General features: G+C 37.3%; 1 protein-coding gene across 1 annotated transcript in view; it reads left to right on the top strand.

Annotated features, from left to right (window-relative positions):
* The window catches only part of LOC126481528 (translational regulator orb2), a 469,762-nt gene extending 446,615 nt beyond the window's left edge, over window positions 1-23,147 (top strand). Inside the window, exons 7-8 of the mRNA XM_050105336.1 lie at window positions 11,565-11,675; window positions 16,576-23,147. Of these exons, the coding sequence (XP_049961293.1) occupies window positions 11,565-11,675; window positions 16,576-16,692 (228 nt within the window). The 3' untranslated portion in view covers window positions 16,693-23,147. The remainder of the gene's footprint in view (window positions 1-11,564; window positions 11,676-16,575) is intronic.
* The last annotated feature ends 3,626 nt before the right edge of the window (window positions 23,148-26,773 follow it).

The following is a 26,773-nucleotide window of genomic DNA, read 5'->3' as shown; positions in this document are numbered from 1 at the left end:
GGTTTACTGGTGAAATACTAATTTGCTAACTTGTAGCAGAGATCCTGCTGTATCATCTCTCTTGACTTGAGTTGCTGAGTGGCATTCCTGCTTAATCTCCAAATAACCTTGTTACCTCCCAACTGTTGTTGCTTAGTGAGTGGAAGATTCTAGTCTGGTTTATTTGATTGATTGCATTATTAATTTTTAGATCCTTTTCTTTACACTTATTTACAAATCATAAATTTCTTGCGCTTTCTTGGGGATAGCTCAAATCAGTGTATTTCATGTTCAGTAGTTATATCAGACGTATACACATGAACCAGTTTTATCAAATGCTAGTCATTTCTTCAAAGAAAACTGCAGGCAATGATTCTTCATATTCACAGTGAATGGTGCAAAATAGGCATTAGTGTTTTGTCTACTAATACATAAGATGGGGTGACATTTCTTGTCATGTTTATTCTATAGCGGACAACTGAAAATTCAATACAGAAGATTTTCAAAGTGCTTCCTTCTGCAGGAGTGAGTGTGTAGAGCCCTGAACTGAAATCTGTGATCACTTTCTGAAGAAAGTAACATGCCACTCTGGAGATGTGACTACACAAATCTCTCTGGAAATTGTAGTACGGATATGAGTACAGGTCTATAAGGAGCCATTACACATCATATACAGTGAATGCTAATGTGTTTTGGACAACAATCCAATCTCTGAATATTGCTTGAAGGAAACTAGACATCCGCAGCATGGTGTGAATGTCCTTCATCCTCCATGAACGAGCAGTTTCAGAGCATTAGGTGGCAGCGCAGCATGCAGCCAGTACATATTCATATTCCAGCACTTGTCTGGATTCATCTCCTGTAACACATCCCCTCAATAAAACTGGCCCAAGTAATGCTTTTTGCACTAAACATTGACCATGTGGATTCACATTACCCCAGTTGTGCCAGTTTTGTTTGTTAATGTACCCATGGAGATGGAAGTGTGCCTCATCACTAAACCAAATCTGATCCTTATTGATTGCCCTAATTCAAAATCCTCAGTCCTCTCATTTCTTGTAGAAGAATATCGACACTACAAGTCCCTGCCTTTCAAAGGTTGGCAGCCTGAATTTCTCTTTCATTACCCTCTGTAGAGACTGTAGTGGCATTCATATTTGCTATGCTGCAGGTGTTGTTGATGTAATGGGCTCCTCATGAACAGGGTTCACACTCATTCCACTTTCTTCAGGGTTACGACTGAGGCCTATTGTCCTGAGTGGCTTTTCCTGGGCTCATGTATGAGTCCATTCTCTTCAAAATGTTTCATCAGTATGTAAAAAAAAAAAAAAAAAAAAAAAAAAAAAAAAAAAAAAAAAAAAAAAAAAAAAAAAAACAGGGAAAACATCACACAAAATCTGCGTCAGAGGATTCTTAAATTTTGTTATCACAACTGAACTTCAGTTTTTTCCTGTCAAGCCTTCTGCCGTTGGCTGTTCACTTCTCCAGAGTGGCATGTTACTTATTTAGCTTTTCCTTTATTAATAGCATAGTTCTTAAATTTTCTGTGTGTTTTTCTTTTTAAGAAGTATAATCTAGTGTTTTGTTACTGTAAGTGTACATTTAGCCAGACTGCAGCACAGTTTTCGTTTCCTCTGAACAGCCAGCTTTACAACTCATTCAGGCATCAGAATCTACTGGTGACACATCACGAGGGTAGCAATTTGCACATCTAGGTTTGTCGGTTTCTATAGTTTACTTCTTCAGAGTTTTGCGAGGGTTGGAAGGATGCTGGAGTAGCTGGCCGCAGTTTGTGAACAGCTGAATGCACTTTTGGCTGTGGTCAGCCGCCTTCAGGCCACTGACTTGGGTTGCAGCTGTGGCAGAGAATCACATTTCACATGGGACACCCTGTGTGTTGCTTGTTTTGCCCTGGGCTCTGCTGCCGAGACACCTAGGGTACCTGACGCAGTGTATCCACCCTCACAGCACAATGACTGGCAGGTGGAAATGCGTTGCACTCGAGGTGGAGGGCCAGTTTGGAGGTTGACAGTCTGGCCTTGCCTATTCACTCTGTGAGTGAACATGTGACCAATCCTTTAGCAGGATCTGAGCAGGCACACATGGGCAGGGGTTTGCTAGTTATTGGAAGCTTCAGTGTTAGACGCATTAAGGAGCCCCTTAGGAAGATAGTGTTTGGGGCTGGAAAGAAAGCCAATGTGCATTAGTATGTCTGCCCAAGAGGGGATAGGGGTGGGGGGAGAAGGTCTCATCAGAGATGTGGAGGTCGCCTTGCCTATAGCTATTGAGGTGCAGGGTGCAGTCGTCTGCAAGTTGTGGCTCGCATCAGCACCAATGACACCTGTTGTGTGGGTTCTGAGATCACGCACAAAGTGCAAGCAGAGCTCACAGTTTGCAGCATTGTTCCCAGAGTTGATCGGGGTACTTTGGTTTGGAAGTGAGTGTAGAGTTTCAACCAAAGGCTTTGTCAACTCTATGACAATCTTGGCTCAATATTTCTAGACATTCATTATGAGGTGGAGATTTGTAGCATTCCCTTTGATAGGTCAGGGGTGCACTAAACAAAGGAAGCAGCTACTTGGGTAGCAGAATAATTGTGGAGCCCACATGGAGTTTTTTAGGCTAGGCAGTAATTTGAGGTTCTCTGATGAATGCTTGCCAGTTGTTAACGCAGAAAGGGAAGTCAGAGCACTCTCAGAGTAATGACACTTTGGCTATCAAAATTTGATCAGTAAATTGTTGAAGTATCTGTAACAAAGTTTTCGAATATACTGCCTTCCAGGAAGTTCTCGTGCTGAAAGTAGTCTAGGGAACAAGAGCTGACTGAAACTGAAGAAGAAAATCCTGAAATATTTAATGAGAAATGGAACGTTTATCAGAAAGACAGATTAGACACCATAGGAGGCGTAGTGTTCATTGCAGTTGACAAAAATATTGCCTATATTGAGTTTGAAGTTGAGTGTGTCAGTGAAGTAATCTAGTTATGTACTACGGATGTAGTTGGAACAAAGTTAATTGTTGGATGTTTTTACTGGCCACCCTGTTCCACTCTGACAGTTATAGAGTCATTCAAAGAAGCTGAGTTCAGTAGCATGTAAACACCTAGATCATGAAATGCTACTTAGAGGTGGCCAAACCTTATCAACAGCTACATTATAGAGCCTGGGATTAGCAATCATGATGTCATTGTAGCAACTGTGGTTATGAAAGTTAATGGTTATGAAAGTTAATACATCAGTCAAGAAGGCTAGGAGAGTGTTTCTGCTAGAAACAGCAAATAAGCAGTTGTTAGCATCTCATTTAGACTGTGAACTGACATCATTTAGTTCCATTAAGATGGACATAGAGGAACTATGGGGACAGTTTAAACTGATTGTAAATTGTGATCTGGAGAACTATGTGCCTAGTAAGTGCATTTAGGACAGAAAAGATCCAAAGATACCCCATGGTTATCAACGAAATTTGGAAAATGCTGAGGAAGCAAAAGCTGCTGCACTCTCAGTTCAAAAGAGAATATGCAAATGACAACATAAAGGTTAGTAGAGATTCAGGCATCTATGAAAAGTTCTGTGCAGGAAGTATACAACAATTATCATTGTCATACCTTAGCGAAAGATCTTGGCGAGAACCTGGGAAAATTCTGGCCCTGTGTCACAGTCACTTGTTGACCAGTCTGGTGTGGCAGCTGGAAGATAGCAAAATGAAAGCTGAAGTTTTAAACTTTGTGTTTTAGAAAATGTTCATATAGGAGAATTGTACAAACATGCTGTCATTTGACCATCAGACAGACTCTCATATGGATGACATACTAATAATCGTCCCTAGCTTAGAGAAACAACTGAAAGAGTTGAAAACAATTAAGTTGCCAGATCCAGATGGAATCCTAGTTCAGTTTTACAAAGAGTACTTGTCTTTCATTTATGGTGAATCTCTCACCCACTGCAAAGTTCCAAGTGATTGGAAAAAAGCTCAGGTGACTCCTGTATATAAGAAGAGTAAAAGAACAGACCACAAAAATTACAGACCAATATCCCTAACATCAGTTTGCTGCAGAATTATTGAACATATTCTCAGTTTGAATATAATAAATTTTCTTGAGACCAAAAAGCATATGTCCATAAATCAGCATGGAATTACAAAACTTTGCTTGCATGAAACTCAGACTGTCCTTTTCTCACATGATATACTGCAAACTATGGGTGAAGGGCCACAGGCAGATTCCATATTTCTAGATTTCTGGAAAGCATTTGACGAGGTGCCCCACTGCAGACTGTTAATGAAGGTACAGGATGTGGAATGAGTTCCCAGATATGTGACTGGCTCGAAGACTTCGGAAGTAATTGTACCCAGTATATTGCCCTCGACAACGAGCATTCATCAGAGACAGGGTATCATCGGGAGCACTACAGTATTTGATAGGACCACTATTATTTTCTATATACATAAAAATAATCTAATGGACGTGGTAGGCAGCAATCTATGGTTGCTCACTGATCATGCTATGGTGTATGGTAAGGTGCTGAAATTGCTTGATTGTAAGAGAATACAAGATAACCTAGACAAAATTTCTAGTTGGTTTAACGAATGGTAGCTATCTCTAAATGTTGAAAAAAATAAGTTAATGTGGTTTAGTAGAGGAAACAAACATGTAATGTTAGGATACAGCATTAGTAGTGTCCTGCTCGACACAGTCACGTCATTTAAATAGCTGGTCGAAGAGAGTGCAAAGAGATATGAAATGGAACAAACGAGCTTGTAAAGATTGTGGTAGGGAAGGCATATGGTTGATTTTGGTTTATTGGGAGAATTTTAGAAAGTGTGTTTCATCTGTGAAGGAGACCGCATGTGGGACACTAGTCCAATCCATTGTTGCGCACTGTTCGACTGTTTGGGATCTGCACCAGGTCAGATTAAAGGAAGACATCAAAACAATTCAGAGGCAGGCCTGCTTGATTTGCTACCAGTAGGTTTCAACAACACACAGGTATTTCGGAAATGCTTCGGGGACTCAGGTGGGAATTGCTGGAGAGAAGGCAATTTTCTTTTCGAGGAACACTATTGCGAAAATTTAGAGAACTGACATTTGAAGCTGACTGCAGAATAATTCTACTGCTACCAGCATACATTTTGCATAAAGACCTTGAAGATATGAGAAATTAAGGCACATATGGAAGTATATAGATAGTCTTTTTCCCTCGCTTTGTGTGTGTGTGGAAAAGGAAATAAAATGAGAGTAGTAGTGGTACACGGTACCCTCCACCACACACTGTATGGTTGCTTGTGGAGTATGTACATAGCTGTAGATGATATAGATGCAGATGTACATGTACTGCTGTTTCACAAAGGAATGGTAATTCTGAATGGTGCTGGTCTTGGGTCAAATATACCAGTACAAGACACTCACTTTAGTACATTTCGCAGCAATATTTGGTTCATTTATGACTTATACTGGTCAACAACTGTTAATTTGCTTGTCCAATGCTTACCTCTTCATCTTTATCTCCCTTCATACCACAGTAATATTTTTTATCAGAAATTGTGTTTGTTGTGGAATGATTGATGCAAAGGAAACATTTATTACAGACGCTTCTGGAAATTTATAGCTGCTTAAAATGATTAGAACTCAGTAATGAATTAGTGCCAGCTGTTCAGGCTTTCATTGAATTTTGTGGAAAACTGGTAATAGTTCTAATTTTAATTGCTTTATCTACCATTATGCAGTGTCTTGAAAGGAAGATGTAAGATGAATATCAACAAAAGCAAAACAAGGATAATGGAATGTAGTCGAATTAAGTCTGGTGATGCTGAGGGTATTAGATTAGGAAATGAGACACTTAAAGTAGTAAAGGAGTTTTGCTATTTGGCGAGCAAAATAACTGATGATGGTCGAAGTAGAGAGGATATAAAATGTAGACTGACAATGGCAAGGAAAGCGTTTCTGAAGAAGAGAAATTTGTTAACATCGAGTATAGATTTAAGTGTCAGGAAGTCATTTCTGAAAGTATTTGTATGGAGTGTAGCCATGTATGGCAGTGAAACATGGACAATAAATAGTTTGGACAAGAAGAGAATAGAAGCTTTCGAAATGTGGTGCTACAGAAGAATGTTGAAGATTAGGTGGGTAGATCACGTAACTAATGAGGAGGTATTGAATAGGATTGGGGAGAAGAGAAGTTTGTGGCACAACTTGACTAGAAGAAGGGATCGGTTGGTAGGACATGTCCTGAGGCATCAAGGGATCACAAATTTAGCATTGGAGGGCAGCATGGAGGGTAAAAATCGTAGAGGGAGACCAAGAGATGAATACACTAAGCAGATTCAGAAGGATGTAGGTTGCAGTAGGTGCTGGGAGATGAAGGAGCTTGCACAGGATGGATTAGCATGGAGAGCTGCATTAAACCAGTCTCAGGACTGAAGACCACAACAACAACAACAACCATTATGCAAGAATTTTTTTTGTCCTTTTCGTGTTTTTGATTGTAATCAATTCAGCTTTGCCACTCGAGTCATTATCTATCTCCATAGCCAAGGTCACTAACACATGCTAATGTGGTAGTGCTCGATTGAAACATAGTTGGTTTGAATTCTTTTGGTAGAAGAAATTTTCATCAGTATTTGGCTATCAAGGGGATGAAAGTGGTGTCATATAGTTTCTGATTGTCAGTCCACCAATGTCATCATCATCATCATCATCATCTTCTTCTTCTTCTTCTTCTTCTTCTTCTTCTGCAGTTTCCAACCTCTGACTGAGACTGTTCGGAACATGTGACTCTCCATCTTTTCCTTTCCTCTCACCCGGTTTCTCTCTCCATTTTCTGCCAGTTGTCTCCTTTCTTCTTCACACATTGCTTGATTCCAATGATCCATCTGTCTCTCAGTCTTCCTTTAGGTCTGGAGTCTCCTGTCATCATTTCATGAGCCTATCTTGATATCCTGCATACTACATTCACTAGCGTGCATAGTATACTCCCTTGCTTCAGATATTTTTCTATTCTAACCAGTTTGTGATTTCTTCTCCTACTTTTACCCAACTCAAACTTCCTTGACACAGTTCCTTGCATCAATGTCCTGGATTGAATCCCAAACTTCTCCGCAGTGCCTCACAGAGTGAGGGAATTAATGGTATTGATGGATCACTCTTTTGATTGGTTAACTGGGGGTGCTAAAATTGGTGGTTCTTGTGAAGCCATTTGGGAGGAGTAAGCTATGTGCCAGCACCGGATTTTACTCTCTCCTTCTACCCTCTCCTCCTCTCTCCTCCCCCTCCCCCAATCTCCCCCACCCTCTGTCTACCATCAGGAACAACTCGAACATGACAAAACCATGCACGCACTAAATGCACAACCCTTACATTTCATGAAGGAAAGCTACCATTGTGTTTGAAGAAATATCATGTCCAATCTGACAGTTGAAACTTACCTTCCTTGTTTCCCAACCAGCTATTTGAATAACTATCTCACTTGAGTGATCCTTCTTATATTTAATAAAGTGTCACTGTGCAATCTTAACTATATTTAGGGCATTATTTGTTCATTCACTTGTTTCATTTTATTTACTCGGTCTACTTTGCCTGAGAAAAAGTGAAGCATCCAGAAAACATGGTCATATGTCAATGTAACTATGTACACATGCACACTGTTGGCAGGTATCTAAATGGAAACAGTTGCAATTCTCTGTGACAGGTAGACAGGCCACCAGCGTGCATTAGCATTGTTTGTGTTTACTGTTGTTTCCAAGCATGTTAGAGTAGTAGCTGCACACCTTTGCTGAGCCGCTCTGTAATCAGTTGAAGCCAGCTGACTTTGTGCCTCCCTGGAATGTTTATACTCGTTGCCAACCTTGGCTACAAAACAGTATTGTGTACCTTAAAAATGAGTAACCATTGTGAATATAGTGTTGATTCATGTGTGGTGCTGTGATTGTTAATATTATCTACAGAAATGAGTAAAAAGGCCGTACCTGGACCTTTCTAACAACTGACCATCAATTTTTGTTTCACTTTTGTGATGCATTAATCCATTACATTTTCATTTCTCTTATAAGCTATAAAGACGCTGCTCTGGGAAAAGGAGGCTGGGCTTGTCTCAGCAGCCAGTGTGCTGTGAAACAATCGCAAGTTTCCACTGTCAGCAGCATCCTTCCCTCAGGGACCAAGTAAATGTGTGCAACCTGTACATAGAGGGTGTTCATGAATGATCACTGTGAAGGGGCAGAGATGCTGCATACTCGTATGAGACTGCATTATCAGCTCTTGACAGAATTTGAAAGGGACCTCATTGTGGAACTCCATTTGGCCAGCAGATTGAATTGTGCAATATCTGGATTTTTGGGGCATTCGGATGTGACAGTAGCCTGACATTAGAGTGCAAGGGAATGTGAGGGCAGGCATAGTGTAGGATGCTGTTAACAATACAACACAAACAGCCACATTTGGAGTGGTGCTGGGAAGCACGGACTGCCAATTAATGGCATCGCATTATTTTCAACAATGAATGGTGGTTCTACACTGCTCCGGCACTGGACTTGTGTTTGGGAGGATGACAGCATTAGGTTTTTCTATAGGTCGCTCTAGGCAAATGCTGAGAGAGGTCCTATGAAAAGGGGAAGGTCAGTTTATTTTCTTTTCCTTTCTTAATCCAAGTTTGTGCTCCATCTCTAATGACAACACTGTTGATGGGGTATTAAACTTTAATCTTCCTGCCTTACTTTCTTTCCATTTCCCCCGGTGACCACCGTTGCCAAGTCTGGCTGTGACCCATGGAGAGGTCCCATTCTTCCAGTGTTCTGGAGAGGCACAGTGGTGTTACTGCTGGGATTTTGGTGAGGGGAGCCATCGGTATGACTTCAGGTTGTGGCTGATAGTGACTAAAGGAACTCTGATGGCAAAATGAAAAGTCACAGAGTTCTGCATTGTCACATTTTACCTCTCATGCGATAGTATCTTGCTGCCACTTTTGAGCAGGCCGTTGCTTATCCACACATGGCATGTAACTCTGTCAACTGTACCCATGGTGTAGAGGTATTCCATGGCCAGCAAGAGCTCCCACATCTGTCCCCAATGGAACATGCGTGGGACCAGCTTAGATGTCAACTCTGTCCCACTGGCAGTATTCGGGATATCAAGGACCATTTAAGCCAGTTACAGGCCAGCTTGCTTGAGGAGAGGATGCAGTGGCTTTATGACACACTTCCCAACTGAACTGGTGCATTTGTCTAGCATAGAGGGAGTGCAATTTCATACTATTAGTGGGCTCGTAGTTCCAAGTTATTTGTAGATTTTAGTTGATAGTGTATTCACTGAAATAACATCACATACCCCCTCAATCCATAAAGTTTCATTTTGTTTTCTTATTCCCTTTGTATGGAGTTTACTGACGACCTTACAGCCTCGTCCTCTACAAGTCTGTGTCATATACTAGGGTTCCTTTAACTTTCATGCTGGCTTACCAAAAGTGAGCCACACAGACTAATGCTAGCATTAGGAATGAAATATTAGTTACAACTAATGGATTTAATTCTGAACAGGCACGACTCATGGTTTCCATAATGGGGAAGGCTGCGACATTTATCAATCTACCTCGGGCTACAGTATAGATCAGTCTGTCACCACAACCAAGATTTCAGGAGGGCTGGGGTGCAATATCACACTTTGGCCAACATTTAAATATTGTATCTTCTTTCCATTTCATAATCAACTACTAAGTAATGTCAAAAACTAACTCCAAAATAAAAATCACATTTACTGACAGTTTTACCCAACAAATTGTACTAAAAGATGTGTTTTGGAGAGATTTTCAATGTGGTGTATGTTACATCAGCTGCATGCTTAATGTTTTTGCTATTTGCATTTCTCAACTTAAAATGTTTAGTGCTTTGTGTGCTGAAACCGCAGTGTTTGTGAGCTTGCACTGTGAAACAGTGATGTTTCCAAGATGTCACAGATCTTGTGCTGTGATTGGGTGGCATGAGCAACCCGAACAACCACCATAGGAATTTACACACCATATTGGTCATATTTATACTTGCATGTAACAAAAATATGTGATGAAACACACACAATGACTCAGATGTATTTTTATATTGCTCTGTTAAAACTGCATGTACTCCCTTCCCAGGATTTACACAGTTTTTGTTCTTGATTCATGTTTGCATTGGGTTTTCGAGCAGTAAGTTCCTTTACTTTCGTCCTGACCACATGTTCCAAAATTTTACCTGATAAGTTGCACATTGAATTTATATTGTGTTGTTTTCGCACTCATGTTATGCTGCTGTTATTTCTAAGAATCCTCACTGAACCCATGAATAACACACTTAAAAAAAGAAACTTGCTAATAACCCACATTACCCGCAGCCATCAGGCAAGGCAACTAAAGTAAGAGAACATACTTCGCTCATGAGGTATATTTCACACTGTTTTTCCTCTAAACATTTGTGAAAATCTCGGTAGGCAGTGATATTTATGTTACCATAATCTAGTGCACTCTGGCGAGACATTTGCAAACTTATTCCAATGGTGGATAGAATAGCCAATGGCAGAAACAAAAAATTTTCTAAAGCACTATGAAAACAAAAATACTAAATGTCAATTAATGTTGCAATTAAGCATAATAGAGACAAAAAGAGACAGGGATTCAGTAGTGAAGTTTCAGCAACTGTTCATTCCCTTCTCATGTAAGCAGTGGAAAATGAAAATTGTGTGCGGGTTGGTAGGACACCCTTTCGCTGAAACACCAGAGCCTTTTGGATGACCAAATTAGAGCTGTACTCTGAGGAAGCCATGCCCCCAAACCTGTGCTACATAGACGTGAGAGGCATTTCAAGGCACAGCCTTAGACCGGCTACTAATTGTTCGAAAAATATCGCTTGATATCAACTGTTGACCACCGTTATTTAAATCCATGTGGAAAGCATATGAAACATATTCTGATAATTTAAATTCTGTAAATACATTATTGGAAATATTTTTAATACATACTTTGGGGCAGTTCTGCCTCAGAGCCTTTGATTAAGAGCTGCACATCATTCTGAAACAAGATTTCATTCAGCAAAGTAGTAATTGTTTCTATTAAATAATTAAAAAAATATTGTGTGTTGTGGAGTTGACATCTTCCAGTAATTTCATGTTCCTCATTAAAATTGTAGAGATAAAATTAAACTGAAACAAAGTCATTTCATGCAGTTTTTCCGATTACAAGACACATTTATTGGGACTTTTTAATACTATCTGTGCTTTCTCTTGACCTGAACAGATTCCCTTCCAATAGGGATAAATTTTAGGTAACAAATTCCTAGTTTTTTTTCTACATTGCATCTGTTAAATTTGGTGCTGCTTTAAACTATAAATTGTTATGCATTGAATTGAGTTTACAAAATGATGATAATGAAAATAATAGTATCTTTTAACTGAACACTGTTTTTCCTTTTCATAATGCTAGTTCAGAATTGCCACAGTTGTTGTATTGTGTTTGTTTCTTTTTTCCTCATTTTTGGAGACTTCTGTTGGTAGTTCACATTCAGATGTTATTATATTGTTCATTAATGTGAAGTTGCAGATGATGTAATTATTTATTATTCCATTCCTCTAGGTTGAAGTGAAGCCATATGTTCTTGATGACCAGATGTGTGATGAATGTCAGGGACAGCGCTGTGGTGGAAAGTTTGCACCATTTTTCTGTGCTAATGTGACATGCCTTCAGGTAAGAGCAGAATAACAAATAATACATACATAAACTACAGAAATTGTTTCATGAAATTTTATTAATTACTAAATCAACAGTTTACTAAAAAAATATGTATTTGTGCTTCAAGACCTGTTTCCTAGCAAATTTAATTAGTTCACTGTGTTTAGATATTCAGTCCTTATCTCCCTTAAAGTCCCCAGAACTTCTGTCCTTATATTTCAAATGTTCACGTACCACTTTCTGAAGATTTCAATCATAGTGCAATGATGAGATTTATATTTCTGTGAATGTTGTTAAGAACCAGTCACACTCCATTGTCATATGATGTTGTGTCAGTTTCCTCCAAGTTTTACAATGATTTTTTCTTAAACAGTTGCTGAGTTTGGCACCCAGAATCCATCTAAAGGAATCCTGAGGAATATATCAGTATATAATGAAGTAGCTTGACTTCCTGCTACCCAAAGTTGTTGAGTTTTTTCACCAATTCTGGTTCACACTGTACACTGTACTCACTTGTTGATAGATTGTGAACCCCCACTGTTAACACAATTGAACTGATGCAACATTTCTTCAGCCATCACTCTTGTACCAAAGATTTTTTAGTTGTATGGTACCACATGTGAAGGTGTTGCCTCAGATACCCATGCAAGGCTTCAGAGACCTGTGGTAAATGGATACTGAAGATTTTAATTTCTATAAAGTACTTGCTAATCATTACATCCTTTGTTTCAACGTTAACAGTATTTTACCTCATGATTAATGTTAGTAATCACCTGAAATACTTCCTGCTTCAATCAATGCATATTCATAGAATAATTTACAATTTATGAACTCCTGTGGAATTTAAAAGAATAACAAGGGAAACCACAGAGTGGATCATGTCTGTAGTTACCCAGTCAATCACTAGTGGCATACAAAGTTTTGTGTATTGACTGTTTTTAAGTTCTACTGCCAGCGCCACAACTCCCTTCCTGTCAGAAATGGGAATTCTAAATTAAACTCTTTTTCGGTGGCACTGAGCTACAGTCATGGAATGTTTTTTGAAAGAATCCATCACCATTTGGCTATGTATTGGTCTGTTTTGCTTCTGTACACATTATATTTCAGCTCACATACTATTATTGAGCACAATGATCTAAGAACATCGTACTCAATAATGGTATGAAAGCCTAGATCTAGATTGTACAGAAGAAAAATACAGTAATATACAGTGAAATGGCAGTGTATCCTTTAAAAATTAATTAACTCAGTTTATCCTTTAAAAATTAATTAACTCAGTTGGCGTTAGTAATCAACTACTGCAAAGGGAGATGCAAGCCACTGAAGCAGTGTCCAACTGGAAGACTTGCACCAGGCTGTAGAGGCACACAGATTTATTATTGTTACTGTAATATTCTGTGAAGTATCTTGACAGCTTTTAGTATTATGATTTACCTTTACCTCTTGCCATATTTAAGTATTGATTTTTACCTCTTGCCTTTTTCTAAGTATTGACTGAAAATATATTTAAAAACAAAGATGATGTGACTTACCATACGAAAGTGCTGGCAGGTCGATAGAAACACAAACAGACACATACATACACACAAAATTCAAGCTTTCGCAACAAACTGTTGCCTCATCAAAAAAGAGGGAAGGAGAGGGAAAGACGAAAGGAAGTGGGTTTTAAGGGAGAGGGTAAGGAGTCATTCCAATCCCAGGAGCGGAAAGACTTACCTTAGGGGGAAAAAAGGACGGGTATACACTCGCACACACACACATATCCATCCACACATATACAGACACAAGCAGACATATTTAAACTCTTCTTTCTCATTAGTTTAAGCTGATAAGCTGTAGGTCCTGAAAATTTGAGTGTGTCATTTCTGAAATATAGTGAGTTTTGTTGCATTTCTTTTTTATTATTTCTTGATAGTTTCATTGAGACTGGGCAAATTTAATTAAAATTCAGCCACACTTTGTATTGCTAGAACAGTGTGTGCAAGACAGTAAAAGTGTTAAGGCAAAAGTAGATTTCACCAGAAAAAGACCACTGCTTTTGAGATGTTACAGTACTATAGTTCTTACTGATAGAAATCAGAGCTTCTACTTCACAAATTGCACGTGTGATGGGCAAAGAATGTGACACTGGGAGAGGTAATAAGCAAATAAAATATTGTTTTTCTCCCCCTCTATTTTCTTTTCCTTATGTAATGGGAAGCCATTAAATAGAACAAAAACAAACATAGGAATCAAGGGAAATCTTTTATAAAGGAATCACTGCTGCATAATATAATAGGGTTAACGAGGAAGAAGTTTGTTGAGCATTAAATAAGACTAGAGTAATGAGTAATGGAAAGTCATGTTGATGCAACATAATCTGCACATATTCATATCGTAATACTTGCAAATTATTTTCCTTAGAGTTGCAAAAAGTACTTTTAAAGAAGTGCCATGACTGACTTTCTTTTTTTTGAAATGTGTCTTTGGAGTTTTCATAACACAAAAGTGGAACACAAATCATAAAGAAGTTACAAGTAATGAAAGACATGATAAAAAATATGAAAATTGTGAAAACATATTTATACATGTGAATAAAAGTTAAATTCATTTGATTTTCAGAACTGCTATGTGAGAAAAGGATTAACAAGGAAACTTAGCAAACAAGTTACTAAAAGTTATAATTTCTTTTTTCAAGTACATGGTGTCCATAAAATAGAGTCCCAGATATAAACTTGAAAAGTGTCAGCTGTAAGAATTATAGAGTTCTGGTTCAAGGTCACAGTTAAAACAAAATTGTAAATATTTTTAGATAGGCACATGGGCAATTACTGGTTTGTTGTTGTATACTTGCACCACCACATGTACCATATTTGTAAAATGGCAACTGCTGAGTGTAAAGTGTTCTGTGTTCTGCTATTTGCTAAGAGTGAATCTGTAATTTCAGTTCAATGTGTGTTTCATTTGAAGTTCAATGTGTGTTTCATTTGAAGTTTAACTGTAATCCTCCATATGGCAAAAGCACCTGCCAATGATACAGTCAATTTGTATGTAAAGGGAAAAACACAGTATGACCCAAAGTGACCCAAAGTGTCAGATCATTGTACTTTAATAGTCCTAAGAAGTCTGTTTAGAAAGCAAATCATAAACTTCAGTTGCCAAAGATTACAGTGTGGAAGTTTTTAAGAAAATGCTTACACATGCATCCACACCTGTTATGGTTGGTACATGCTGTAAAGACAAATGTCTATGTGTACATCATAACTTTGGAAGTGAAATGTTGCAGCAAGAAGATGATTTCTTGATCATGTGCTTTTCAGTAATGGGGCAACTTTTCATCTAAGTGGGAAGGTATATACCCATATGTTCATATCTGGGGTTAGAACATCCTCATGAACTTGTACAGTATCAAAGATATACCCCAGAATTAAACTTTTCTGGACTGTACCCTGACATCGAATAAGTGAAGCTACCATAAGACAAGTGGCTTTTCTTAATATGTTACAAGAATGGCTCTTTCCCCAATTAGAATGTGAACCTGAAAACTTTACTTAGCAGCAAGATGGAGCCCGTCCCCAACAACATCTCTTTGTATCAGAGTGGTTGAACGTTGAAGTCCCTTATTGTTGGATTGGTCATAATAATGGTCGGTGTGACAGAACTGTTTTCCACTGACCTCCATGTTCACCTGATCTCACGATTTTTCCCTTTTGGACTTTATAAAAGGTCGTGTCTATGCTATCCCATTCCCTAATGATTTGCCATAGTTGAGAAACAAAATTGAAGAGGCTATTGCTTCCATTACTCCAGACTTGTTAATCAAAGTATGGAAAGAATTGGATTTTCATTGAATGTGTGCTGTAAAACTAAAGGTGCGCATATTTAATATTTGTAAGAAAAATTAGGTTAGTTTACCTTCAGTCAAATGTATGATTTGTTGTAAATATTCTAAATTAAAATCCGTCAGTCATAAAATCTGCCACAGTTGTAAAAAACTGTAGTGGATTTTATTATTGGTGATGAATATTAACAGTTGTAGATGTCCCATCAAGAGAAACCTAAATCAAACTCTTATAACATACCACAGAAATTGAGACATTATTTTACAGGCACGCTGTTTATGCGTAATGTACACTGTGTTGATCTTATAAGTATGTGATATGTTAACAATGTGAGAAAGTGGTACTTTTATCCAGATTGCTGGCTTTTTCAGTTAGAGCGGCACCCATTTCACTACCCAAACATATCCCAGTCACTGACTCAGCTTCAATTCACCACAAGCTTCTCACAAGTCCATTGAGCCTCTGTAGAGGCTGTTCCATCTTGCCTTAGGTCTAGCACCTCCTAGACTTAAAGTAATGGACACTACATGGGAAAAGCAGGAATCCAAACTAAAGTCCTAGCCCAGCATGGAGTTTTAACCTATCACTTGTAATCCACTCATTTATTTTTGACATTGTAGCAAAGTTTTTGCTAGTTATCTGGCAATGAGAAGACAATAAAAGACAAAAGTTGTGTTGATACCAGGGATGGAATACACAGCTGAGAAATTAGGCCATGCTGCTGTCTGTAGATAGTATTTAGCGGAATTAAAACTGATACAGGAACAAGAAAAGTAAAGAATGCTACCTCGCACTAGTTGAAAGATATATGTTGTTAGTATGGCATTTGTATTACACAGAACTTCATGTATCATATATCTGCTTTTCCTGTGGATTGCCCTTTACCTTGTATGCCTGTGAGGTTGAAAATTTTATGAGTCTAAACGTTATTATGGAATCACTTGTATCCTATTTCTGTTCAAGAGAAGAGGAGCTAGAGGTAAAGTTTGTAATATTTATTATCTTGCATGCTTAGTGAATGTTTTTGAAGATAACTGACAGAATCTTCATTCATAAAACCATTTGCAAAAAACTAAACATGGTTTCTTTTGTAGTACTACTGTGAACACTGCTGGGCTACAATCCACTCAAGACCAGGACGTGAATTCCACAAACCTCTAGTGAAGGAAGGAGCAGATAGACCGAGGGCTGTGCCGTTCCGCTGGTGTTAACGTTGGAGCGCCCTAGCTCTGTGTGTGACGAACGGCTCTGATGTGGCACCCACTTCACTTCACTGCACTAATTACTGGGCAAATACGGCAAATAGAAAAATTCTGTAGCAAGTGTGTTGTCGCGTCGCAGGAGACCACCGTCGTAACAACTGTAGGCTAGCTGTTTTCATCGCTGTTTATATATATATACATAGACATACAATTATATAGTAAAATATATATATATACATATACGGTATGTAACCACACATTCTTAAATATCTTTTTTAAAGAATGAGTCCTTCACAATGTAGCCCGATCGAACGGATTGTACATTGGACAACTTACTCTTTTTAATTACTCGCCAGTTTGCATGAGGCAAAAAAGAAAGAAATCCCTGTCGTGGCCACTGATAATGTCGATATAAAATGTACGTAGCAGGTGTAACAGTGTGATTTCTTAGTTTCTCTGCCAATATTCGTGCAGAATTTTTGTGAATTTTCAGGGTATTTGTAAATATGCATTGATAGTTCAATCAACTTTTGTATTTGTCGTACAAAGTGTGTACAGCCTGTTTAGAAAGCAAGCTTGCCCATCTCCTGGTCTATTTCCTGCTTTCCCTTATCCTTGTGATTTTCGTATATCCTGGTGTAAATAGTCACTGTAAAAATAATGTAGTATTCTTGTATTAATTTGTTTCATATTGAGAAGTGTACCTTTCATATTTATTTTTTAGGTCTCATTTTTGTACATAATGAATTTTTGCCACCAACAGACACTTACCGTTAAAAGTCTCGTGTCACTATTTGTCAGTGGATGAAAGTCCTCGACTGACTTTTTTATACGTGTCCTAGGTATTGTACTACATACCTTACATATTGATTACAATATTTATGATGTATTTAAGAGAAGATATTGGCAGAGAAACTAATTTAACTTTTGTAGCTTTATCGTGCACACATTTTTAAACTACGTATATCGTCAGCTGATATACAAAATATATATTTAAATATACATATATATTATATATATATTTATCTTGGCTTTTTTGTCATCCAGTCACCTTTCAGAAATGCTACTTCATTTCAACAGTTTTAAAATTTTCTATTTATGAGCAAATTGATGGTAAAAGCTTAAAACCAAAAGCAGAGAAAATTCAGCGATCCAGTAAATGGTGTCACAGCCATTTTGAATGTGACGTGCATACATAATGCTATGTAGTAATTTGTATCCTTGGTAGATTTTATGGAAAATTATACAGAAAAATAGTCCATATTTTAGGTGTCATCCCATAGAAATGCTCAGGCTGTTCCCCCTCAGTGTATTGTAAATGTCATAGGTGTACCAACATCATGTATCATAGTATGGGTAACTCTTGCCAACTGTACCTTCTGTTTAAAGACTGGTATAGTGCACTTGAAGTGGGCCTACATTGATGGTCAGTGACATTATTTTATTCTGGCGTAGTTGCAGATATATGCCCGTGTGTAATTGCTCATTCACTGCTATATCTGGCCAATGTTTAGTCATCTAGTTTCCTTCAAACAGAGGGTGTGGATGCTACTTCACTTGCCAGGCACGGGTTACCATTTTATCCAACCTCTAACTCACTCGAGTAGAACCTCGATGTTTCCATGTTGTGTGTCTTACCTCAGTTCGTGGACGATGCAGGTAATTTCCGCATTGATTCATGAATGCTATGTGCATTTTTGCTCTGCATATGGAGAGCCAAATGTCAATAACTAATACCCTTATATGGAATGGGACTCACCCTTCTTTTTAATAATCCTTTGTTCAAATGTGTCAATCAAGCATTGTTTGGAAGGGCTTGTTTTGTATGGAAAAAATGTTAGTTGTAAAGGGCATTTTACATAAAGAATTGCCCATCTTCTCGTAATCTGTGTGATAAAAAGTGTAATAAGTCATGTAGGTACTTTGCACGAATGTAGTCTTTTTCCATAGATTTGTATTTTTGAGTGTTAAAGTTTTTTATACTGCTGTTGTTATCTTAGTTAAGGGTGTGATGTAAATGTGTGAGAAAGAAAATTTGGAGTGGCCCGGCAGGAAATGTATGACCCTTTTAGTTTTCTATTTTTCTTCAATTTTTAAAATTAGTCGTTCTCTGTGCAGGTGGAAGAGACGAACTGCTGGCATTAGATTGACCTCCCCGGGAGGAAAAAAAAAAACCCATATCTATAGTCATTTCTTATCTTATGCCAGAGGAGGTCAAACCTCTGTGTTTTGTCTTTTCCTCTTAGCGCACCTCCTTATCTCGACGGAGAGACGAGTGCTTAAAGCAAGCAGAGGTAGTGTATATTCTCACTTTCCTTCTCGTGTTTACAACAATTGCACGTGATCTCCCCATACCAAAGAAAATGTGAAACATTAATGTAAAGATGCTCCTTCTTTCGTGAAACCCACTGCATTCTTCGTCGGGTGGATCGCTTTTCTATACAGATATTTTCCTTTTTTAATTTACATAGATAAAATATAAATATAAATTGATATGTTTTTCAATAGTTGTTGTCTAATGTAGTGCAAAATGGTGCAAACTGCAACCTGTTTATGATACTTATTGTAGTCATGTACCAAAGTTTGGTGCACTTTATTCCAACACTGCATTGGGTTATGGTTGTTACTCTGATGCCCTTTTTCACCAGTTCTGACAAGATTTATAATTTCAAATCCAGCAAATTTCTGTGTAAATTTTAATTGTAGCACTTGTGCACATTGGGTTTGCCTGGTTAGTTCTCTAGTCATTTGTTGGGGTTAGTATTGGGGCAAGCTTTGGTCTTGGTGTAGAAACATACTGGTTCCTACCTTGGGAATATTGGTGACAGTAATTGACATAACCAACTACCATTTTGGTACAAATAATTATTCATTTTATATCACATTGTTTGTAAAAGATATATAACTTCCCCCTTTTGTACTGTTTATAATGCTTCAAATTCCAAGGGATTACGATAATTTTGCATAATGAAATATGAATGAATTTCTAAATACGTCTCTTGGAGTTTTAGGCTCATATGATAGCCCTGTTAGCTGTTGTAAAATTCGTTGTAGGTGTCAGGGAAGAAAAGTGTTAATTTTTTTATTGTTTGGTGCCATCAATTTGGGGTGTGGGAAGATGTACAGAGTTTTAGTTTTGTAAAAGAAAAGAGGCGTTTCAGCAAGCAATATTACCTTGCTTATTTTTAGATTTCTCAGTGACCTTTTTTAATACTGATTTTTAACTGTTAAATAGTTATATGTGTTTGAAATATTTATTCAGTTTATTGATTGAAAAGATTCTGTATTTTAACTTTTTTACTTTCCTAAACTAGTTATGTTGCTCTTCGTTTAATGAGTTTTATATTGTAGATGTAATTGTTTCTTTTTGTTTTTGTTTGAAATGCATATAAATGAAATGAACCTCATGATATGCATGGCAAGATGTGATCCTAGAGTTTATTTGTTGTTGTGACGACCATTAATAATTGCTGCTTAGCAGCCAATGTCTCCTTGGTCCATGGCAGTGTAATGCTGGGCTTTCCAAATTGAAAAGTGAGGCAAAGGGTTGGCAGATAGGAAGAATATACATAATAGATTGGCTTCAAGTTTTATACTTGTTTTTATACTTGCATAAATAGAGTAATCCTACTTTGTCTGTGGCAATCTTTAAAATTGCAATGAGTACGCTTGGGACCCTTGAGGGAAGTTAGCCATTCACCCAACTCTTAAAGGAGAGAAAAATGGTCAGATGATAGGCTGGCCTAATATACTGTATCTTTTCTACAAATAGAATACCGCAATTTAAATATATAAAAAAAGAACAGTTGATGTTATGTGATAGTTGTATTTAATACAAAATCTACACGTGATTATTTTGTAGCCTTGGGTAACTTATTTAACATTTAGCACTATATTTAACTTTTTTAATAAGACTTCATAAAATTGTATAAAATATTCCAGTGTGATGATTCCATGTATTCTAATGTAATCAATCAATAACTTTTATAGGTTTGCCTCCTAATGGTAGGATATGCCTCAGCAGCACAAACACCAAAAGTACAGGTTTCTGTGTGAACATAGGAATATAATAACAGACATGCCACTAAATTAAGTAATAGTGTCATGGAGGTAAACAAAAATTTTAAACTATATAGCAAGTAGAATCTGGCGCATTATCAGCAGGTCTGACAGTTTGATTTTCTACCATCTTTCTTGTTAAACACAGAGGCTTTTTGGCACTCAAATGAGGACGCTTTATCAAAATGAGCATATAGTGATTGATTCATTATCCTGTTGTTAGTTTTAGAATTGTAACAAACTGGTTTGTGCTGTGTAAATGTATGCATCATGAACTCCTCCTGTAATAATACTAAGGTTGGATGTTACATGCTATATTTTGTGTTCCAAATTGGCTGTCTGGGTTATCATACGTTCAGTCTCAGTACGAATGCTGTCAGTTCTGTTTGTATAGCAATACATGTGGAATGTTAAATTACTGAGCACTTTCACAGTGAAAGGTGTGTTGTAGACAGGGTATGTCACCTTTTACATCTGAAACATGGAAATGAAATTTATGGTTGTAGGTAAAGAAATTGTAATGCTTTACTTGTTTATAAAGTCTACTTTTGGCCTTACAAAGTGCTACTGTGGAAGTGTATGAACTGTAGGAACTGGTCAGATAACAAAGGTGCTGAGTAGCTGCATGAAAATGGGATATATAATGTTAAAATTGTTTCCAAGTTACCTGATTAAATGGAAATTTCATTCAGTAAAAGGCATTAACATTATTGGATACTCAAAATTTTGTCCCATTTTCTTGTAGTTTAGAGAGAGGTTTGCATATCCTGTATGTACACAATTCCAATAGCATTTCATAATTCTGGATTATAAATGTGTATATCTATTTTCTTATCCAAACATAAAAGAGTTGTTGAAATACAGCTACAACAAAATTCAATTTTTGAGTAACAATTGTAAAGAACTGGACATTGAAAGAAAAAAAACCAGTCATGTAAATTTTTGTCCTTTCTATGTCCTGTACATGTTTTATCTAATGTATTAGTCGATACAGAGGTTATATTCATCCAAAACTACATGGTGCTTCATTTTTAGATTATGTATATTTTTTATTTTTTGTACATTTGAGAAGAAAAAATTGTTAATTTCACACATAACTCTTGATATAAAATAGTAATACTATGCATCTCATGAGCAGGAGAATATATAAAGACTTTTTTTAAGTTTCTTGTTACACTTAACCTCTAGTTATTACTACTGTGCAGTATTATTGTATACTGAATTATTCATACTATGTGAAATAGTCCTTTTCTGGGTATACGTGAAAATTTCTGTATGGTTTGCAGAGTATTACCCTGCAATGCCTCCACTATCCCCATCCTTTTCAGGCTGCAACAGGATATTACCTTCGTCCTAATGCTATTGGCATTGGATGTATACCCTAGACTTGTTGGAAAATTTGGAATATTTTGGTTGAAAGACGAGTGAAGTTTAGTGGCTGTTTTGCTGAGAGGAGAACAAACCACATATCTCCCCACAACAGCTTGTGATAGAGATCTCTTGTTGTACAGTAATAGATAATTATTTTGATTGTGATAACCCAAAGATCCCTACGCTAAGCTATTGAACTTTGTATGCAGAATAATGCAAATGACCACTATTCTCCATTATTACTGTCTAGTGCAATACTGTAAGAAATTCCCTCGGCAACATGTAAGTGTGTAATAAGTGACATACATCTTATGCAATTTGAATTCACTTTGTTAAGGTATTTGGTGGATTGTTACCATCTTCATAACTCGTGCTAGCTGCAAGAGCTAAAAGTGACTCCCAAAGCTGTCCATGTCCAACAAGCCAAGGGAATAATCTGTGGAAGACTTGCCCTGTGACATTAGGACAGTTGTGGCAATAGGATGGGAAAAGTACCCCTCAGTAAATCGAGAAATTCTGTAGATAAGCAGGGTTTTTAGTGGAATTAACTGAGTTTTGCAGCCCTTGCTGTGTTGACTGTAGAATCCCATTGCCCCTGAGGGTATCACCTAACTGTTCTAGTTCACTTTGCTAGGTAAACAGAAAAGCACTTGTTAGTATTCTGATATTAATATGGGGTACTTTGTGTGCATTTCATCCACTACCTACTACTATTTTTATGAATTTTTGTACATTTTTCTAATTTTTGTATGACGTACTCTGGGTGGCGGGAAGTGGCTGTTAATGCTAGCTCGCCGCTTGGGAACTCATTTGTTGCCTGCCCTTCGCTCACTGTTTGTTTGCACCAGGGACTCAAAAGAAAAAAAAATTACCATCAGCCACTTCCTGGTGCCTGGCATTGCTTATTTGTACCAGGGGAGTTTTTCCTAGTTATATTTGTTGGATATCAAACTTTTTATGTTTTATAAAATAATTATAAAAAAATGTGAACTGTGTTTATTTGATAAATATTGGTGTTAATTCTTCATGGCAAAGAGAGTTTTCATGGTGAATTCCCATTCCCCATCCATTTCCTTCATTCCATCTTAAATTACGTTTCTGTAAAATACACACTGAAGACCTGTTACACACACACAGTTATTGAACAGATCTAAAGACTCTATCTGCAGCTTACATGTGGTACTCAGTCTGTGTATTAAAAAGTAAGACCCAAATTAGGACACATTTTTGTTCTACAAGACATCCTAGGTTGCAAGTAAAAAGATGCACAACATGGTTTTTACATTCAGTGTGCATCATATTAGATCAAGAAACCAAATATAATACTCATTTGGCTCTTCAGAATTAGTGCACTGTTGAACATGGTCTTGGTTCAGACCAGTTGAGGGGAAAAAAAATCTTAAAGGAGAAAACATAGAAACAATGTCCTGGAAAGAGGACAGTAACTTGAGAGCCCTGGAAGATCCTAATGCTAACAAGGGGACCACAAGAAACTCTCATCACTGATTTGATTCCTATTGACAGGGTATGTAGAGCACAACTAAGACATCAGCATATCTAAATATAAAGAGGCGACTCTCGCCCATTTTCAAGAAAACTAAGATTAATAATTTTAGGCATGACTGTATACTTTGTTCATCACTGCTATTCAACAATTCTGTAGCCGAGTCAGTAAGTGCTTTTTTTTGTAAGCACGAGATCTCTGCACTGAATCTTGATGCTTGTACCTTTTTTTTCATTCCCATGTAATTCTAACAACAGTTTTATTATGACTGTGTAAATTATCAATATTTAATGATTCGCTTATCTACTTTAATAATCTTTATCCAGGAAAAAGTAGAGAAAAATTGTGAGGAGATTTGAAATAAAATTAGTATAGTCATTATATTCATATTAATGTATCTACACTTGTTACAAGTATAATATATAACTTATGGAGCACTGAATGAATCCGGGTGATACTGACTTTAAAAACAAGAGAAACAGTAATTATTATTACTACATACAGCATGTGTAATGGCTTATAATACTAAGTGCTTACCCATTCAGCTGTAGAATCCTTGAATACTAATGATTATACAAAGTGTATAAGCATGCCTAAAATTGTAAAACTCAATTTTCTCAAAAATGGTTGAGAGTTGTGTCTTCCTTTTTAGATGTTTTATGTTCAAGTACTAGTCCTGCACTACACTCCCTGTCAATATGAATCAAATAGGTCAGAGGCAGTTCATATGGTCCCCTTATCAGGTATGGAGACTTTGGTGTGTACATAGATTACTGTGTGTGGCAAGAACAGCAACAAAGAATAGTATTTTGAAGAGTGATATGCAACATATAAACATAACAGCTCTTGAACTACTGATCTTTTCCTGGAGGAAGCACACTCGCACAAGGATGCCTGGAGAGAGAGAGAGAGAGAGAGAGAGAGAATGTGTGTGTGTGTGTGTGTGTGTGTGTGTGTGTGTGTGTGTGTGTGTGTGTGCGCGTTTTACACTATAAAGAGAGCAAGTGTAAGTTAAGTCTCTGTTCTGTTGTGCTTGTACGTGTCACAAATCAACCAGCTACACTGAGTGGTCCACTTCTCTCTCTTTCAGAATGGCTCTGAGCACTATGGGACTTAACTTATGAGGTCATCAGTCCTCTAGAACTACTTAAACCTAACTAACCTAAGGACATCACACACATCCATGCTCGAGGCAGGATTCGAACCTGCGACCGTAGCAGTCGCGCGGTTCCAGACTGTAGCGCCTAGAACCGCTCGGCCACCCCGGCCGCCCTCTCTCTTTCTCTCCCTCTCTTCATCCTGGTATTACCATTGTTGTGGTTCTTTGAAATAAAAATTTTATTTATCAATATCATATCCTTTGAAATCTACATTCTTTTTCAATGAGATCATCATGTTTATCAAGGGTTAAGATCTACAGCCTATTCAATATCTAACATTTTCTTGCCCTTCAGAGGTTTCGTTTTCCACTAGGTCAGCATTTCCAACCTTTCACAAGGAGTGAGTTCTGCAACATTTGATTAGCTAATTCCAGTGATTTAAGTACCCATTTATATTCTCCATTAATCACTCTGTCTTTCTTCTTAAATTTCCTAGAATACAAGGCATTCCACCTAACTAATCCCTTCAGAGGTTTTGTTAATTGTACTAAATATTCTGCTTTGGAAGCAATCATGTCCTTGTCTGATGAAAGTTTCTCGCTAATGAATGAAATTTTCAAGCTAAGAAACAGAAATAAAGTGACTTGAGACTAACTTGACAGAATAATGTGAATCTGGAAACAATGTTGATCCCAACAGATTTTCTCAGTTTTGATCCCAACAGATTTTCTCAGTTTTGTCTGCTGGCGTGATGAGTGGAGATTTCTCCTGATTAAGGTGCACTTTCATGTGGCCAATCACATTTTTAATAAACTGTTTTAAACAATCAAAAATGAAAAAAAAAAAAAACATTTTTCTGTCTTTGATGAACTCTCACAACTTTCTTACCAATGATTTTGATTACTGCTTTAACACTTAAATATAATGATGTTTCAAATTTTTATACTGCATTGTTCAGTTGAGATGTCTGCATACCAACTAGCTTGAGCACATTAATTTTGTATTCTTTCAGAACTATATCATGAAGGGTTTCCCGGGTGATGACCTCGCTAGGAGTGCACTGTGCTTGTGTGCCTACTCATTGATTCAGAAGCAAATAGTCGTAATACCACTGCAGACTTTGTATAACCTTGATCATATTTTTCATGTGTTTCATAATAGTATGAAACTCATCTTCTGTGCAAAACTGACCATTTCAGCTAGCTGATAACCATAAACACGATGTCAAATCCATTTGCAACTCCTAACAGAGGTTTTACTAGAATCATCTACATCTTCATCTACATAGATACTCCCCAAGCTACCGACAGTGCATGGCAGAGGGTGCCCCGTACCACCATTAGTTATTTCCTTTCCTGTTCCACTTTCAAATAGAGTGAGGGAAAAACGACTATCTATATGCCTTCATGTGAGCCCTAATTTCTCGTGTCTTTGTAGTCCTTACATGCAATGTATGTTGGTGGCAGTAGAACTATACTGCGGTCAGCTTCAAATGCCGGATCTCCAAATTTGCTCAATAGTGTTTCTCGAAAAGAACATCAACTTCCCTCCAGGAATTCCCATTTGCATTCCCAAAGCATCTCGAGTTGTTCGAACCAAATGGTAACAAATCTAGCAGCTCACCTCTGAATTCCTTCAATGTCATGACAGCGCCACTCGCACAATTTAATAAAATTTACCGGGGTCATTGCCATAGAACAAGATACAGTAAGCTGGTGTGAATTCAATCAAGAACAACAGTTCTTTTTAAATGTCATCCATTTACCGTTGTGATACTGCAGTAAAATTTTGAAGTTTCAACTGTTCAACCTTGATGACCATGTATTCAGTATTAATTTATTTTTAATTCATAACTGCACTTATCATTAAATTGATCAGTTTCACCTCACAAAGTGGGGTGACTCCGATTACTAATTTATTTTGCATTTAAGAACAGGATCAGACTTCCAGTGTAGCAAATCCAATCACTATTTTGAATTGTAAAAAATATATTGGTGTATTTACAACAGTGTATTAGATTTTATAGCCAAAATAAGTTTTCATAGGTGTATTAAAT

Source organism: Schistocerca serialis, chromosome 5 (assembly GCF_023864345.2).
Source record: "Schistocerca serialis cubense isolate TAMUIC-IGC-003099 chromosome 5, iqSchSeri2.2, whole genome shotgun sequence".
Lineage (NCBI taxonomy): Eukaryota > Metazoa > Arthropoda > Insecta > Orthoptera > Acrididae > Schistocerca > Schistocerca serialis.
Note: the sequence above shows the minus strand (reverse complement) of the source record. Positions and strands in the feature narration are given on the sequence as shown.